The sequence below is a fragment of the Chiloscyllium plagiosum genome, chromosome 1, assembly GCF_004010195.1.
Source record: "Chiloscyllium plagiosum isolate BGI_BamShark_2017 chromosome 1, ASM401019v2, whole genome shotgun sequence".
Taxonomy (NCBI): Eukaryota; Metazoa; Chordata; class Chondrichthyes; order Orectolobiformes; family Hemiscylliidae; genus Chiloscyllium; species Chiloscyllium plagiosum.
In genome coordinates this window covers 3,573,223-3,590,782 of record NC_057710.1, presented here as the reverse complement: position 1 = coordinate 3,590,782, position 17,560 = coordinate 3,573,223, and the positions used below count along the sequence as shown (strand labels likewise).

The 17,560-nt window shown below is 44.3% G+C and overlaps 2 protein-coding genes across 3 annotated transcripts in view; one reads left to right on the top strand and one right to left on the bottom strand.

Moving 5' to 3' along the window:
• vax2 (ventral anterior homeobox 2) overlaps nucleotides 1–5,372 on the top strand; it is a 30,172-nt gene extending 24,800 nt beyond the window's left edge. For both annotated transcript variants that reach the window (XM_043688671.1, XM_043688585.1), the window contains one exon: nucleotides 3,616–5,372. In XM_043688671.1, coding sequence (XP_043544606.1) covers nucleotides 3,616–4,068 — 453 coding nt within the window. In that variant the 3' untranslated portion in view covers nucleotides 4,069–5,372. The remainder of the gene's footprint in view (nucleotides 1–3,615) is intronic.
• Nucleotides 5,373–5,768: 396 nt separating this feature from the next.
• The window catches only part of LOC122552966 (probable V-type proton ATPase subunit B), a gene marked incomplete at its 5' end in the record, with an annotated part of 46,077 nt that continues 34,285 nt past the window's right edge, over nucleotides 5,769–17,560 (bottom strand). Inside the window, 3 exons of the mRNA XM_043696717.1 lie at nucleotides 5,769–5,804; nucleotides 11,777–11,883; nucleotides 13,579–13,779. Coding sequence (XP_043552652.1) covers nucleotides 5,769–5,804; nucleotides 11,777–11,883; nucleotides 13,579–13,779 — 344 coding nt within the window. The remainder of the gene's footprint in view (nucleotides 5,805–11,776; nucleotides 11,884–13,578; nucleotides 13,780–17,560) is intronic.

Sequence of the window (17,560 nt, the reverse complement as noted above, 5' to 3'; positions counted from 1 at the left end):
AAGAGATTGGGAAGTGTGAATGTACGAAGGGATCTGGGTGTCCTTGTACACCAGCCAATGGAAGTAGACAGATGGGTTCAGCAAGCAATGAGGAAGGGAAATGGTACACTGACCTTCATTGCAAGAGGGTTTGAGTTCAGAAGCAGGGATGGCTTGCTGCAGTTATATAGGGTACTGGTGAGATCACAGCTGGAGTATACTGAGCAATGCTGGTCTCCCTCCCCAAGGAAGGATGTACTTACCATAGTTGGAGTGCAGTAGATGGTCGCTAGGCTGATAGCAGGGATGACAGGACTATCCTATGAAGAGAGATTTGTTTGAATGGAGGTGTATTGGCGAGAGTTTAGAAGGATCAGATGGGATTGGATTGAAGTATATTAAATTCTAACAGGATTGGACACACTTCATGCAGGCAGGAAGTTTTCTCTGCTTGGGGACCCTAGACCAGGGGCACAGTTTAGGATTGGAGGGTCTACCATTTTGAATTTTGATGGGGAAAGATTTCTTGAAAGGCTAGTGAACATGTGGAATTCTCAACCACAGAAGGCCGTGGAGACCAAAACACTGAATATATTCAAGAAAGAGGTAACATTTTACATTTTGTATGCGTCAGGAGGGTATGAGGAAAAAGAGGGAATATGTTGTTGAGAGAGAGAGAATCATCCATGATCATACCGAATGGAAAAGCAAACTCAAAGGGGCCGAATGGCCTACACCTCCTACTTTCTTATCTCTATGACTTGTGCCTTGTAGATGGTGGACAGGCTTTGGGGAATCAGGAGGTGAGTTACTTGCTGCAGTATTCCTAGCCTCTGACCTGCTCATGTAGCCTCTGTATTGAGAAGAAAAACAATTTTTTCAGGTTTTATAGGTAAACCAACTCTATTTATTGTCACACTTTTGCTTTCACAAGAACAGTGAAAAGGAGAATACAAATTTATGCAAATTAAACAGTACCCATTCAGAACACCAAAGTCACACGTGCACCCAGCCATGATTAAAACAGCCAAGAGGCAAATGGTTCAGTGCGTATAGTCTAGGTGGAAAAAAATATTGACAGGATAAACAAAATACCTGAAGAAACAAAGTCCAAACCACAAAGTGAAAAGTCATTTTCTCAGTCCTTTTGATCTTAACAGTGATGGCACATTGTTCTCCATAGGATGACAGTCTTTCTTTGATTCAGAGGATGATCAGGTGGACGTAGGTCTCCTCTTGTTTTAGAATTCTTTTCTTTCAGGTTTCTTTACTTTTTTCTGTCCTTTTCCCACAAGGAGGAGAGAGAGAGAGAGAGAGAGAGAGGGATGAGTGCTTTCCGACTACAGGATCTGGACGTTTCTTCCTCTCTGAGCATTTAACAGCTTTTCAACAACGTGAACCTCAACCAATCAGAGGGCAGACTCCTCAGCTCAAAATGTTCTTGATACTGCTCCTACCACTTCTAATAAAACAGCATTGTATTGCACAGCTCAACGATACAGGTAGCACATGGTACTTTTTAAAGTTGCAAAGCCTCCTGGGTTTTCAGCATAGAATGGGGAGAAAGTGAGGTCTGGAGATGCTGGAGATCAGAGCTGAAAATGTGTTGCTGGAACAGCGCAGCCAGGTCAGGCAGCATCCAGGGAGCAGGAGAATCGACGTTTTGGGCATAAGCCCTTCTTCAGGAATAGAACGGTCAATGTTGAATTTCAGTTTGGTAGTCCAAAATGAGAAAAATATGTGTCCTCCTGCAGTTCGAATGCTTTCTTGCCCTCAGGCAATTCTATCTCTGACCTGATGGGCTGCGTTCTGGGATATTAAAAGGAGGGGCATCAGAGATAATGGGTAGACTTGTTAAATTTTCCAGGAATCCTTAGATTGTGAAAAAGTCCCAGAGGGATTGGAAAACTGCCACTGTGATGCCTTTATTGAAAAGGGAAAGCAGTCATATGACAGGCAACTGTAAATCAGTTAGCTTAATGTGTGGTATTGAGAATATGTTAGAATCTATTATAAAAGCTGTAATAGTAGAGCACTTAGAGATACAAAATAATGTCAAACAGAGTCAGCACAAAGGGGAAATCATTCGGACAAAAATACTAGAATTTTTGAGGAAGTAACATGCAGGATAGATAAAGAGGAAGCAGTAGGTTTAATATATTTGGATTCTCAGAAGGCATTTAATAAGGCACTGCGCATTACACTACTTAATAAGATAATAGTCCATGCTGTTGAGGTAGCACATTAGCATGGATAGAGGATTGGCTAACTAACAGAAAATAGTGTTGGAATAAGGGGTGCCTTATCAGGCTGGCACCCTGTAGCTAATGGAGCACCACAAAAACCTGGTAATTTACCATATATTAACATCTTGAATGAAGAAAGTGTAGCCAAGTTTGTGGGTGACACTAAAATAGGTGGGAAAATAACCGGTGAAGATGTTACAAAGAGTCTGCAGAGGGGTATAGAGAGGTTAAGTGAGTGGGTAAACATTAGCAGATGGAATATAACGTAGGGTCATGTTAAGATATGTCCTTTGGCAGGAAGAATGGAGGAGCTGAATATTATTTAAATGGATAAAGACTGCAGAAAGCTTCAGCAAAGAGAGATCTGGGAGTCCCTCGTGTATGAATCACAAAAAGCTAACATCCAAGTTCAGGGGTAATAGTTAAGGTAATTGGAATGTTGTCCTTTATTTCAAAGGGAATGGACCCTAAATGTAAGGAGGTTTTGCTCAAACTATACAAGGACAGCCCCACTGCTAGAATACTGTGAGCAGTTTTGGGTCCCTTATTTAATGAAAGACATATCAGCATTGGAGGCAGACCAGAGGAGGTTCAGTAGACTGTGAAGAAACTGTCTTATGAGGAGACATTGAGTGGATTGGGCCTGTACTCTTTGGAATTTCAAAGTATGGGAAGTGACTTTATTGAAACATAAGCTTCTTGGGGGACTTTACAGAGTCAGTGAGGAAACGTTGTCTCCTCATGTCGGAGAGTGTAGGACCAGAGGGTATAATCTCAGAATAATGTGGTCACCCATTTGAGCCATGAACGAAGAGGAATTTCTTCTCTTAGAGGGGAGTGAGTCTGTGGGATTCTTTAGCACAGAGAGCTGTCGAAGCTGGGTTGTATATTTAAGGCTGAGATTGTAATTCTCTCTATCAGTTTGGGGATGAAGGGTTATGGGGAAAAGGCAGGAAAGTGGAGTTAAGGATCAGCCATGATCTCAGTGATTGGCAGAGTAGACTCACTGGGCTGCTTCTGTTTCAGTATGTTATGGTCTTATAATCGCGTCCTGCCTAACATTTCCAAGAAATGCCTTGCCCATTTTATTACCAATGGTAATGGTGCCATCAGTTGGCCCAGTATCTACAGTCTCCAGGCCCTCCCTGAACCTCTTCATTTCTGTCCCACACTTTCATACATGATGATGCTCCTTAACATTTACATCCTTGACCAAAATGTTGGTCACCTGTATCCTGCTACCTCCTCCTTTGACACTAAACCAACCATTTTGTCTAATCAAAGACCTGGGGCTGCTCCTGAAGTATAGCTGCTGCAGAAAATGCAAGTTGATGTTTATGCCCCCCCCCCCCATTGATTGATTCAATTCCATTCTGTCTTTGTGTTCTAGGTCAAGGTCTGGTTCCAGAACAGACGCACGAAGCAGAAAAAGGACCAGAGTAAAGACTGTGACAGTCGTCCATCCAGTGCCTCAGAATCCATCGCCACCTGTAACATCCTGAGACTTCTGGAACAGGGGAGATTGTTGTCCATTCCTCCCGCTCCCAGTTTGGTCATTCAAGGAGCCACTCCTCATGGATCTCCAGCGGTTGACAACTGTGGCCTGGTCTCCTCCAGCAGCAGTTCTCCTGGAATGACCGCTGCCTCTCTCAGCCTCTCCACCCCTCCCCAGACTACCGGCTCCCCCCACTGCCAGCAAGTTACTTCTCCGTGCTTCACGTGCCCACCACTAGGCACCACTCTTGAGCTCTCCTCCAGCTACGGGATCGGTATGTCAGCCTTCGAGCCTTACGCACGAACTGAGAGACAAGACAGTGCCACAGAGAAAAGGCCAAGTTCGTAGACAGACAGAGAGAGAGGGAGGGGGGAAAGAAAAGAGATTCTCTCAACACATTCCTATTGCATCTTGTGCTTGAGTCGTGCCAATGTTCAGTTGATGTGATGGTGATTCTGATGCAGCTTCCTCCCCCTCCCCCACCACACCCCAACACAACACAGAAAAAGAGAGACAAGGAGAACCAAATAAAATCTGACAAATCATTCTCTTGGCAACAACCAGGAGCTGACACCCTACAGTTCACAGGTCATGGGTCAGGTCACCCATTGTCCAATCAATGGAGGCTAAACCCACCATGTTGCTCTTGGTTGGATGGTTTCAGTCTGGTTTCTGACTCACTGTGTGTGGGACACTAACTCATAGACCATGGCCTGACCCACTCACCACCCCCCCCCCACTCCTCCCACATCCTGACCCTCAGTCCTTTTAATCCCTGAGACATCGGGCAATGTAGGCATTCAGAGATTCGGAAAGGCAACAAGGTGATGTAGTGAACATTTCCCCCACCCTGGTTGTTGCATTCTGCAAAGTCAGTGGAGTTGTGGACCTTCTGTACCAATCGGTGAGGGGACAGCAGACATGATGTGAGGAAAAGGCCACAGGGCTTGGGGGTGGGGGATGCTTCGGAGCATTCGTTACTAATGGGTCCAACCTCACCTGTATATCCCATACACATTTCACCCAACACAGGCCAAAGCAAGACAGACACTAGTTCTACAGTCAGTGGATAATGACCATGAGTGATGGGGTGAAAACTGACCGATGTCTCTCAGCATTCTGTCCCCACTCCCACCAGCCTTCCCTATCTATTGAGACTCCAATACAAATGGAGACAATAGAGTGGGGATCAGTGCTCTCTCCAGTCTGAGAGACTCAGAACAGACAGTGCCTTACCTGTCCAAGCCAATGGGGGGCAGTACCTCGTCACAATTCACCTCATTCTATGGCCTGTTGGTCCCTGGGTGGTGGAGGCAGTGGGGGTGGGGGGGGGTCAGTTTGAAGAGAGTCTGCATTTCATTTTACACTTCACACCACTCCAAACACATATCAGCTGTATGTCTCTGTCTCTCTCTATCTCCGTGCTCCCACAGGATCAGGTAACTTCACAGTCACTGCTGACTGTACTTCACTGATCCTCAAAGGAAATGCTTTCACAGTCAAAAGGTAAAGAGCTGACTTTGAACAGAAACAAATGTGTCTTTCAAAAACAGGCTCAGTGGTTCAGGAAACGTCTCATCTACCCCCACCCCCAACCTTCAAACTGAGAGTCTTAACAGCATTTATTAAATTATAACTTATTCAACAAAGATTTGTAGCCTCTCATTTTATTCTGCCTGGTTCTGATTTTGGATTCTCATAGATGTTCACAGTATTTTCGGGTCTTTATGTTAATACTTGCTGTTTTATAAGAGGGGGGGGGCTGTGGATGCACTTCCCGGATGAGGCTGCAGGCAAAGAGATTAAGATTATCTTCAATGGAAGAAATAATTTTGACAAGCACATTCGGAGATCTGGACACTGGGAAGGGAGGAGGTTAGGTCAACATCATCTTTCATCCAGTCCTGTTCATCAAGTCACTCACTCCTTCTTTTCCATATTCCTCAATCCTTCCAAATAAATTCCTCAATCTCTCCTCGTTATGTCCCTCAAATCTTTCTCACTGTAGTCCAGAATCAAAGCATCCCTCTGTCTCTTAAATGTATCCATCAATCCTCACTGTAATCCTTAAGTTCTTCCTGCCCCTTCATAAAAGCAATATGGCACAAAAAAAGATCATTTGATCCATCAGCTCCCTATAGAGCAATCCAGTTTCATTTTCACCTCTCTTCCTCACCCCGTCCCTCAATCCTCTCTTGCCCAACAACCATTGCTAATTCTCTCTTGTCATGGAGAGTGTTGTAGAACAGATGGACCTTGGGGTGCTAGTTCATATTTCTTTGAGGTTTGGATCACGTATAGAGAGGGTGGTTAAAAAAGTGTTTGGTAAGGTTGCCTTCATTGCTCAGTCCTTTGAGTATAGGTGTTGAGACATCATGTTAAGTTCATGATGTAAGGCACATTGGTGAGGCCTGTTCTGGAATACTGTGTTCAGTTTTGGTTGCCCAGTTATAGGATGGGTATTATTAAGCTGGAGAGGTCTCAGAGGAGATTTACCAGGATGTTGCCAAGTATATTCTAAAGATAGGCTGGGACTTTTTTCACTGTTGTATTGGAAGTTGAGAGGCGACTTGATAGAAATTTATAAATAATTAGGGGTATAGATAGGGTTAATGGTAGTTGTCCTTTCTCTAGAATGGAAGATTTCAAGACTCGGGCACACATTTTTATGGCGAGAGGAGAAAGATTTAAAAAAGACATGAGGGGCAAATTTTTAACACAGTATGTGTGGAGTGAACTTCCTGAGGAAGTGATGGATGGAGGTAGAGTTACGACATTTAAAAGACACTTAGATAAATGCATGAGTAGGAAAGGTTTGGAGGGATATGGGCCAGGAACAGGCAGGTGGGACTAGTTTAGTTGGGATAATGTTCAGTATGGACTGGTTGGACCGAAGGGGCTGTTTCTGTGCTGTTTGACTCTATGACTTTATATGTTCTTCCCTATCAGCTGATTTCCAGTTAATTTGCCTTTGAGAATAAGATTTTCTTCTTTCTTATTTTTGCCTAATTCATAAAATCATAGGCTCCCTACAGTGTGGAAACAGGCCATTCAACCCAATAAGTCCACACTGATCCTCCGAAGAGCAATTTACCCAGACCCATGCCCCAAGAACTCTACATTTACCCCTGACTAATGCGCCTAACCTGCACATCTTTGGATTGTGGGAGGAAACCGGAACACTCAGAGGAAACACACACAGACACAGGGAGAACATGCAAACTCCACACAGACAGTTGCCCAAGGCTGGAATCGACCCCAGGTCCCTAGTGCTGTGAGGCAGCAGTGCTAGCCACTATGCCACTGGGCCACTCTTCACTTGGACACGTGGACTTTGGGATTTGAACACTTCAACCAGGTCGATTGGGAAAAAGAGGAGGGGCAGCCCTGAGAGTGAAAGGACATTTGTGAGAAAGGGTCTTGGCTCAGACAACCAGGAAGCAAAACCAGTAATGCTCAGAAAAATTTGGAAGTATTTTATTGACTGCCATAACAGTGTTTGCACCATTGGATGCGGCATTAGATGACAAAATATTGGGGCTTGTAATAAACACAACAGCTATCTTCGGGAATTTAACATAAGGCTGGATAAGTCAAGGGGGTGTTGAGCAAAATCTCTAAATTTGCAGATAACACTAACCCAGGGAGAAAAGGGAATTGTTAGGATGTTGCTGAGTGACTTCAGAAAGGCATTGACAAATTGGCCAAATGGACAGACACCTAGCAGTGTGAATTTCAATGCAGAGAAATATGAGGCAATGTATTTTGGTTGAAGAAACATGGATAGATCATGCAGACTCAATGGTACAACCTTGAAAGGGGTCTAAGAGCAGAGGCACCAGAGTTTACATGCATAATTCTCTGAAGGTGGCTGGGCAAGATGAAACAGTTGTTACGAAGGCTTATGGGAATCCTTGGGTTTATAAATAGAGGCATAGAGTATAAAAGCAAGGAAGTGATGCTACACCTCGACCAGTCATTGGTCAGACCACATTTGGGTTATTGTGTTCAATTTGGGACACCTTATTTAAGGAAGGATGTTAAAGCCCTGGAGAGAGTGGAAAGGAGATTTACTAGAATGATACCAGGAATGAAAGATTTTAGATACAAGCGAAGGTCAGAGAGATTGGGCATACTCGCCTCGTGAAGGGCTTGAAACGTTGACTTTCCTGCTCCTCGGATGCTCCCTGACCTGCTGTGCTTTTCCAGCACCACTCTAATCTTGATTCATATTCACTTTGGAGCAGAGAGGATTAAGAGATGACCTTATTGAAGTTTTCAAAATTATGAACAGCTTGGACAGGGTAAAGGATATTCTTTTCCCACTAATCGGTGTGTCAGTAAATAGGGCTCACAATTTCAAGACTGTCAGCAAGACAGCTAGGAGAGAGATGAAGAGAAACTTCTTTAGAATCATAGCATTTTGAGAGGCCATTCGACCCATTGTGTCTGAACTGGTTCCTGAAAGAGCTACTCAGTTAGTCCCAATCTCCAGCCCTATCTCCATAATCCGCTAAATTCATCGCTTTCAAATATACAACCAACTCAGAGCATCGCTAGGATTTGGAATGTGTTGCCTGGGAGAATGGGGGAGGTGGATTCCACAGGAGGAAGCTCATTTAAAACCTCATATGGAATCTGCCTCCCCCGCTCTCACAGACAGCTCATTCCAAATCCTAGCGATTCTCTGAGTTGGATATACATTTGAAAATGATTAATTTAACGGATTACGGAGATAGGGCTGGGGAGTGGGACTAGCTGGGTCGCTCTTGCAGGAGCCAGTGCAGGCACGATGGGTCAAATGGTCTCCTACTGTCAAATTCTATGATTCTATTATTTGGCAAAGAAAGCATTGAAGATGAATTTGTGGAATGCTTTCCCCAAAATAATGCATCATGGAATTGACAAGTGATGAATTTTTCAATCCAATATTGTGCATCTGGGAAGATTAATTAGCAAACTCACAACAAAGGATTGTCTGAGGGTCAAACATAATGATCATACGCTAAATCAATTTCATATTCAATGTGGCATGTTTCAGTTCTTAGTTTAAAATGTACATGAGAGGAAAGCTAGCAAAGGTTGACTGGGTAACTTCAGCATCTTTAACAAAAATATATCCCACTGAGAAACTAAAATTCAGTTATATAGACCCATGTGTAGTTTGCAAAATTAAGGATAATAATGCATGTGTTATAGTCATAGAGTCATAGAGAGGTCCAGCCCAGAAACAGACCGTTTGGTCCAACTCGTCCATGCCAATCAGATATTCTAACCTAATCTAGTCCCATTTGCTAGCTCTTGGCCCATATCCCTCCAAACCCTTCCTAGTCATATACCCATCCAGGTGCCTTTTAAATGTTGCAATTGTACCAGCCTCCTCAAAGAAGTCAAGACTGAGGACTAGGGATGTCCCAGAGACCAGCAAATGTAACCAACATGTTATTATAAAATGGGGAAATAAATAAAAGAGCAAAGTAACAGGGATATAAAAATTAATTGCAAGAGCTTTTACAATTGTATTAACAGGAAGAGAGCAGCTAAAGTAAATGAGTCATTGGGACCTGAAATGTTAGCTTGCTTTCTCTCTCTGTGGCTGCTGCCTGACCTGTTGTGCTCTCCAGCATTTGTTGTTTTCAGTAAAGTAAACGTTGGTTACTGAGAAGCAGAAACAGGACAAATTATCATGGGGAAATGGCAAAACCTGTGAGCAAAACTTTGATGTCTGTTTTTACAGCGGAAGATAGAAATCACATTCCAGAAATAGAGAGGCTGGTGAGGGAGTGAGGAAATCTATGTGGCTAATATCAACAAATCCCCGAACTGAATGGTATACACCCTAGATTTGTAAACAAGAAGGCTGCAGAGGTAGTAGATGTGCTAATTATGATTTTCCAAAATTCTTCAGATCCTACAATTATCCCAGTGGATTGGAAGTTAGAACATTTAACACCACCTTTGAAGAAAGGAGGGAGAGTGAAACTAAGGAACCATTGGCCAGTTAGCTCGAGATCAGTCATTGGGAATTGTTGGAATCTATTATTTAGGAAACCTATCAGTGCAACTGAAATCAGACAAGCAGGGAAACGTGTTTGAAAATTTATTTGAGTCATTTTAGGATGTAATATACTTGCATTTCCTAAAGGCGTTTGATAAGTTGTCACACAAAACTTTACCTCACAAATCAAGGACTCGTGCAATTGTGGGTAATATATTGGGTTATCATCAGGTAACACTCTCCTTTTCAAACTCTCCCCTCACCTGAGGAGTGTTTACTCTCAGGTTAAACCATCATCCATCATTTCTCTCTCTCTCTAGTAGGAGAGCAGCTCTATCATCTGACAAAACTATGGCTCCTTTCATCTTCTTTTAATTTATTAGAATGGATGAAGGATTGGTTAATGAGCAGAAAGTAGAGAGTAGAGGGATAAATGGGGGAATCTCAGTGGATGGCACAAAGCCAAGAGTCCCGGTGGAGTGAGGTGGAGCAGTGAGTGGTCAGTTTTCAGGCTGGTAAGGAATTTGACAAGAGCAGCACTGAAAAGGAAAGCACTGAATGCTGAGGGGACCTGGGAATTTGTACTGGGCACAGTTTCAGTTTCCTTATTTAAGACAGGATGTAAAGTGAATCAAAGAAGGTCCACAGGACTGATGCCTAGAACCAGGGGTTATCTTATGGGCAGTCTATGTGCTTTCCCCCTGGAACATAGAACATAGAACATAGAAGAATACAGCGCAGTACAGGCCCTTCGGCCCTCGCTGTTGCGCCGATCCAAGCCCACCTAACCTACACTAGCCCACTATCCTCCATATGCCTATCCAATGCCCGCTTAAATGCCCATAAAGAGGGAGAGTCCACCACTGCTACTGGCAGGGCATTCCATGAACTCACGACTCACTGAGTAAAGAACCTACCCCTAACATCTTTTCTATACCTACCCCCCCCTTAATTTAAAGCTATGCCCCCTTGGAGTGTAGAGCAATGAGAGGTAATTCTATTGTCACCACTCAATGGGGTAGTCCACTGGAAATCGATTTGCAAAGTCACCACAAATTGTAAAGGTTAATGAAACTATCCTAATTTGCCTTTGACTCCCAGGATAAAAGCAAACCACACTGGGTTCCTTCAGCAACAATACAAATGAACTTTATTGACTGGAATATATTTAACTTTAACAAGAACAGTGAAGACCATTATGTAGCTTAAACTTTACCCCCTTTCAAACTTCCCACCTGACATCCAAATAAATAAACAGACCAAACATAAATATTATGAATAAAGGGAAACAGAAAAAAAATAGGGAAGCAGGGTTCTGTATCCTCCGGTCCCCAAGTCACAAGCCGAGCTGCAGTGCTTTTGCAGTCTTCTCAATTCTGCAATAGGTGCAGGAGTAGGCCATTCGGCCCTTCGAGCCAGCACCACCATTCATTATGATCATGGCTGATCACCCATAATCAGTATCCTGTTCCTGCCTTATCCCCATAACCCTTGATCCTACTATCCTTAAGAGCTCTATCCATCTCTTTCTTGAAAGTATCCAGAGACTTGGTCTCCACAGCCTTCTGGGGCAGAGCATTCCATACACCCACCACTCTCTGAGTGAAGAAGTTTCTCCTCAACTCTGTTCTATATGGCCTACCCCTTATTTTTAAACTGTGTCCTCTGGTTCGGGACTCACCCATCAGCAGAAACATGCTTCCCACCTCCAGAGTGTCCAATCCTTTAATAATCCTTCACGTCTCAATCAGATCCCCTCTCATCCTTCTAAACTCAAGTATATACAAGCCCAATCGCTCCAATCTTTCAACATATGATAATCCCGCCATTCCAAGAATTGACTTCATGAACCTACAGTGCACTCCCTCAATAGCTAGAATGTCCTTCCTCAAATTTTGAGACCAAAACTGCACGCAATACTCCAGGTGAGTATTGCTGCACAGCTGCAGAAGGACCTCTTTGCTCCTATACTCAATTCCTTTTGTTATGAAGGCCAGCATGCCATTAGCTTTCTTCACTGCCTGCTGTATCTGCATGCTTGCTTTCATTGACTAATACCTTGATGTTATCTGCATGGTGATGATCAATCTGATTGATTGGACCCAGATCTTTCCTGTTCCTTCGAGCTGTAAAATCACTTCCTTCAGGAACATCATATTGTTTCTCTATTCATTTGACAGAAAATTAGAGAGAGTGACTTTATTGGGAAAGGAGAGAGAGTGATCGATGGATCCAACCTCTGGGGGTCCCCTTGCTTCACTCCCCTCACAGAGTCTATGCAACCTAACCTAGCAGAGAGTTGTTACTGTGCTGAGCTCTCCTGAAGCAGCAAGGGTCCCAGCACCGCTGGTCACATGCTTCCAATCACAAAAACAACCCTTCACCATCAGCCTTCTCTTCCGATTTTGCCAACTTGCCTTGGATCCCATTATCTTTTGGACCAGCCTTCCATGTGGAACCTTGTCAAAGGCCTTACTGAAAGCAATGTCAACCACATCAACTGCCCTCAGCAATATACCTAGTTGTTTTTTCAAAAAACCCAATCAAATTAGTCAGGCAGGATCTCCCTCTAACAAATCCAGGCTGGTCCTATCCCTGATCACTCTCTACCTTTCCAAGTGTTGATTAGTCCTGTCCCTCAGAACTTTTTTCCAACCATTTGGTATTGCACTTGTTATCTATGCACTGTCTTTTGGATTTAGAGACTTTGCATTTGAAAATCATCTCCTGACCCTCTCCTAGCCTGATAACAAAATCCTCGAGGAACTTAATGAGCCATTAACTTAGAGATGAGGGAACTCCCAATTTGCCTCCTGCCGTTGAAAATTAAAGGGTGTTTGGTTGGTATTAGGAGCCAGCGATGATCTCAGAAACCACCTGCCCACTCTCATCCCCTGCTCCTGCTCCTGTACATGGAGTACTCAGTCCTTCTGGGAGCAGAGGATACAGTGAACTGGCGTGGTGCTTCACAGCACCAGTGACCTGGATTCAATTCCACCCTCAGGTGACTGTGTGGAGTTTGTACAAAACTCCTCCATGTCTGCATGGGTTTCCTCCAGGTCATACAGATGTGCAGCATGGAAACAGACCCATCGGTATGCCAACCAGATATCCAAATTATTATAGTCCCATTTGCCAGCACTTGGCCCATATCCTTCTCAACCCTTCCTATTCATATACCCAGATGCCTTTTAAATGTTGTAATTGTACCAGCCTCCACCACTTCCTCTGGCAGCTCATTCAATACAAGCACAGCCTCTGCATGAAAAAATTGACCTTTTAATTTTTTCCCCTTCCACCCTAAACCTCTAGTTCTGGACTCCCCTACCCCAGGGAAAAGATCTATCCTATCCATGTCCCTAATGATTTTATAAACCTCTGTAAGGTCACCCCTCAGCCTCTTACGCTCCAGGGAAAATAGCCCCAGCCTGTTCAGCCTCTCCCTGTAGCTCAGATCCTCCAACCCTGGCAACATCCGTATAAATCTTTTCCGAACCCTGTCAAGTTTCGCAGCAATCTTCCGATAGGAAGGAGACCAGAAGGTGTCCTCCTACAGCCCAAAGTTGTGCAGGTTAGGGTGGGTTGGTCATGCTAAATGCAGTTGCCACAGGAGCAGGTCAGAGGCTAGGAATCCTGCAGCGAGTAACTCACCTCCTGACTCCCCAAAGCCTGTCCACCATCTATAAGGCACAAGTCAGGAGGGTGATGGAGTACTCCCCACTTGCCTGGATGGGGGCAGCTCCAACAACACTCAAGAAGCTCGACACCATCCGCAGAGTAGGGCTCTGAGCCCAGGACTTGTCTGCTTTCCTTTCCTTTCCTCTTTTCTCTAGTTTTCTTTTCTCTTTTATTTCTCTCACCTCTAGCTGAAGAGCTTGGTGATGGCTCTGGTGGCAACAAGTGGTCCCAGCGGAGGGGACTCGAGGTGAGGCTATCAGAGGTGAGCTTGGGCCCAGTATGAGACATTGGCATCTGCACAATGAGGTGGGCCCGAGGTAGGCTCATGGCGGTGGAGGAGTCGGGTTTGGGGCTGATGCGGTACCCAGTGGCATCGATGGTGTCTGCATTGGTGAGTTCCAGCAAGGATTCATAGCAGTGAGGGTTTTGGTGGAGGCCACTTTAATTCCAACAGCGGCGAAAGGGACTTGTGCCTGCTCACCAAGCCCATAGCCCATGGCTCATTCCTGATGAAGGACTTTTGCCTGAAACCTTGACTCTCCTGTTCCTCGGATGCTGCCTGACTGGCTGTGCTTTTCCAGCACCACTCTGTTTGACTCTGACTCTCCAGTATCTGTAGTCCTCACTTTCTCCCATGGCCCATGGTGGATCACCAAACAAGAGGGAATGTAACGCTGAACACTTCCTTCGTATCTTCATTTTTTTGCCTTTATATCTGTTTCAGTTTATTTTTCTGTCTTTTAAGATGGCGCCGGAGAATAGTGGCATTATACAACGCTTTTCATTGTATTTTATAACGCGATATATGTGACAATAAATAAATCACATCAAACCATCCAGGACAAGGCATCGCTTCTTGGTGCTGTTGGGATGGATATAGACTGGCTTGTTAGAGCAGTGGGAACCTGAGGGGAAGCCCAAAACTGGAAGGAAAAATGGTTGGCAACAGGACATTGACAAGACACTATGGGGACGAGAAGATAGGAGAGAAATATGAGCATTAAATATGGAAAGTGGAATGATGTCAAAAAGACAAATTCAAGGGCACTCTGCCTCAATGCATGTGAGATTTGCAACAAGTTAGACGGTCTAAAGGCAAAAATATTGATACATCTGTATGATCCAATTGCCAGTACAGAAACAGGCTACATGGTGTTCAGGAGAAAGTGAGGTCTGCAGATGCTGGAGATCAGAGCTGAAAATGTGTTGCTGGAAAAGCGCAGCAGGTCAGGCAGCATCCAGGGAACAGGAGAATCGACGTTTCGGGCATAAGCCCTTCTTCAGGAATCCTGAAGAAGGGCTTATGCCCGAAACGTCGATTCTCCTGTTCCCTGGATGCTGCCTGACCTGCTGCGCTTTTCCAGCAACACATTTTCAGTACATGGTGTTCAGGACTAGGAAATAAATATTCAAGGATTTTCAACAATTAGGAAGAATAGATGAGGAATTTGAGGTGGGATTGCACTAATAAGGGATGGGGTCAGTACATTAGAAAGGGAGGATCTTAGATTGACAGGTGATCAGTATAGGCGGTGGCTTAGTGGTGCTATCACTAGACTTTTGTCCAGAGACACAGGTAATGTTCTGGGGACCTGGGTTGAAATCCCACCATGGCAGGTAGTGGAATTTGAATTTAATAAAATTCTGGAAGGAAGAGTCTAATGTTGAAACTTACTTCGAGTATTAGAGATGTTCTTGGCACCACACCCACAAACATCCACTCCCTCCACACCGACACTCAGTAGCAGCAGTGTGTACCGTCTACAAGATGCGCAGCAGAAATTCACCAAAGATCCTCAGACAGCACCTTCCAAACCCACGACCACTTCCATCCAGAAGGACAAGGGCAGCAGATACATGGGAACACCACCCCCTGCAGGTTCCCCTCCGAGCCTCTCACCATCCTGACTTGGAAATATATCGCCGTTCCTTCACTGTCACTGGGTCAAAATCCTGGAATTCCCTCCCTAACCTACTGGAGCGGTTCAACAAGGCAGCTCACCCCCCCACCTTCTCAAGAATATTTAGGGAGGGACATTAAGAACATAACAATAAGAGCATTACTGGGCTATTCACGTCCCAAGGCAAACGTGAGGACTGCAGATGCTGGAAATCAAAGTCTAGATTAGAGTGGTGCTGGAAAAGCACAGCAGGTCAGGCAGCATCCAAGGAGCAGGAAAATCAATGTTTCGGGCAAAAGCCCTTCATCAGGAATGACCCAAGCCTGCCAGACTCTTCAGTAAAATCATGGCCGATCTGCCCCAGGCCTCAACTCCCCTTCTCTGTGAACCCCCCACAGACCCCATTATATAGATAAGCTGCAGAACTGGGCAGAAAGGTGGCAAATGGAGTTCAATGTAGCTAAGTGTGAGGTGATTCACTTTGGTAAGAGTAACAAGAAGATGGGGTACTGGGCTAATTGACGGATACTTGGTATATTTAGGGAGGGACATTAAGAACATAACAATAAGAGCATTACTGGGCTATTCACGTCCCAAGGCAAACGTGAGGACTGCAGATGCTGGAAATCAAAGTCTAGATTAGAGTGGTGCTGGAAAAGCACAGCAGGTCAGGCAGCATCCAAGGAGCAGGGAAATCAATGTTTCGGGCAAAAGCTCTTCATCAGGAATGACCCAAGCCTGCCCGACTCTTCAGTAAAATCATGGCTGATTTGCCCCAGCCTCAACTCCCCTTCTCCCCTTCTCTGTGAACTCCCCAGAGACCTCAATTCCTTGATAGTTTGGAATCCCCAGCAGTCTCCAGACATCTATTCAACATCCGCCCCAGCACACTCCCTCAGAATAATGTATGTTTCTATAAGATCATTCCTCATTCTTCTAAACTCTGATGCATAAAGACCTAACCTGTTTAGGCGTAGTTAAGTCAATCCCTTCATTCCTGAATCAGCCGAGTGAATACTGTTTTAACAGCCTCCAATACAGGGACCAGAACTGTTCACAGTACCCCACAGTAGCCTCACCAAAACCTTGTTCAGTTTTAACAAGACTTTCCTACTTTTAAACTCTGACACGTGAGCAATGAAGGTCAAATGTTCATTCACCTTTTGAAGTACTTGCTGCATTTCCATGCTAACGTTTTGTGTTTTTTTCACAAGATCAGCTGTGTCCCTCCAAGTTGCACCTTTTGATATCTCTCTCTATTTAAATAATAGCTTTCGATTCTTCCTAACAAAGTGCATGACCTCACACTTTCCTACGGTCAAGAAAGCACATCTCTACTCCCTCAGGAGACTAAGGGAATTTGGCATGTCCACAGGGTCTCTTACCAATTTTTATAGATGCAGCATAGAAAGCATCCCATCTGGATGCATCACCGCGTGTTTGAACAGACCGCTCGAATTTTAATGTTAATCTCTCTCTGCACCTCCTCTGTGGCTGTAACACTGTATTCTGCACTCTGTTCTGCGACCCTGATGCACTCTGTATGGTACGATCTGCCTGTATAGCACACAGAACAACACCTTTCACGGTATCTCGGTACATGTGAAAACAATAAATCAATCAATACAGTCAATAAATTCCATCTGCCCAGATTATTGCCCACTCTCAATCAATCTATATCCTCTCATAGACTTTTTATGTCCTCACCACAACATACCCTCCCACCTATTTATATCATCAACAAATTTGGATATAGCATGCTCTGATCCTTATCATTGAGATCCTAGGACTAATGTTGTGACTCCCCATTAGTTATATATTTCCAATTTGAAAAAGAGCCATTATTCCTGACTCTGCGCCTTCTGTGTGTTAATCAATCCTCAATCCATGTTAATAGATTACTGCTCAATACCATGAGCTCCTTTCTTGGGCAATAAAGTGGCACCTTACTGAATGCCATCTAGAAATTCAAATGCACTCCTTATACACCTTTTCCCTTTACTAACTCTGCTTGTTATGTCCTCGAAGCAAATTTGTCACACATGATTTCCTTTCAGAAAACATGTTGATTCTGTTTAATTGTGTTAAGCTTATCTAAACATCCAGCTATTTCGTCCTTATAATGGACTGTGTGATCAATGACAGATGTCTGAGTGATACTGATCTGGCCAGGGATGCCCACAGCCCATCAAAGAATATTGTTTAAAAATCATATCGAAGTGCAAATTTGAGAAGCCCCACGCTCTAATCCTGCTCCTGAATC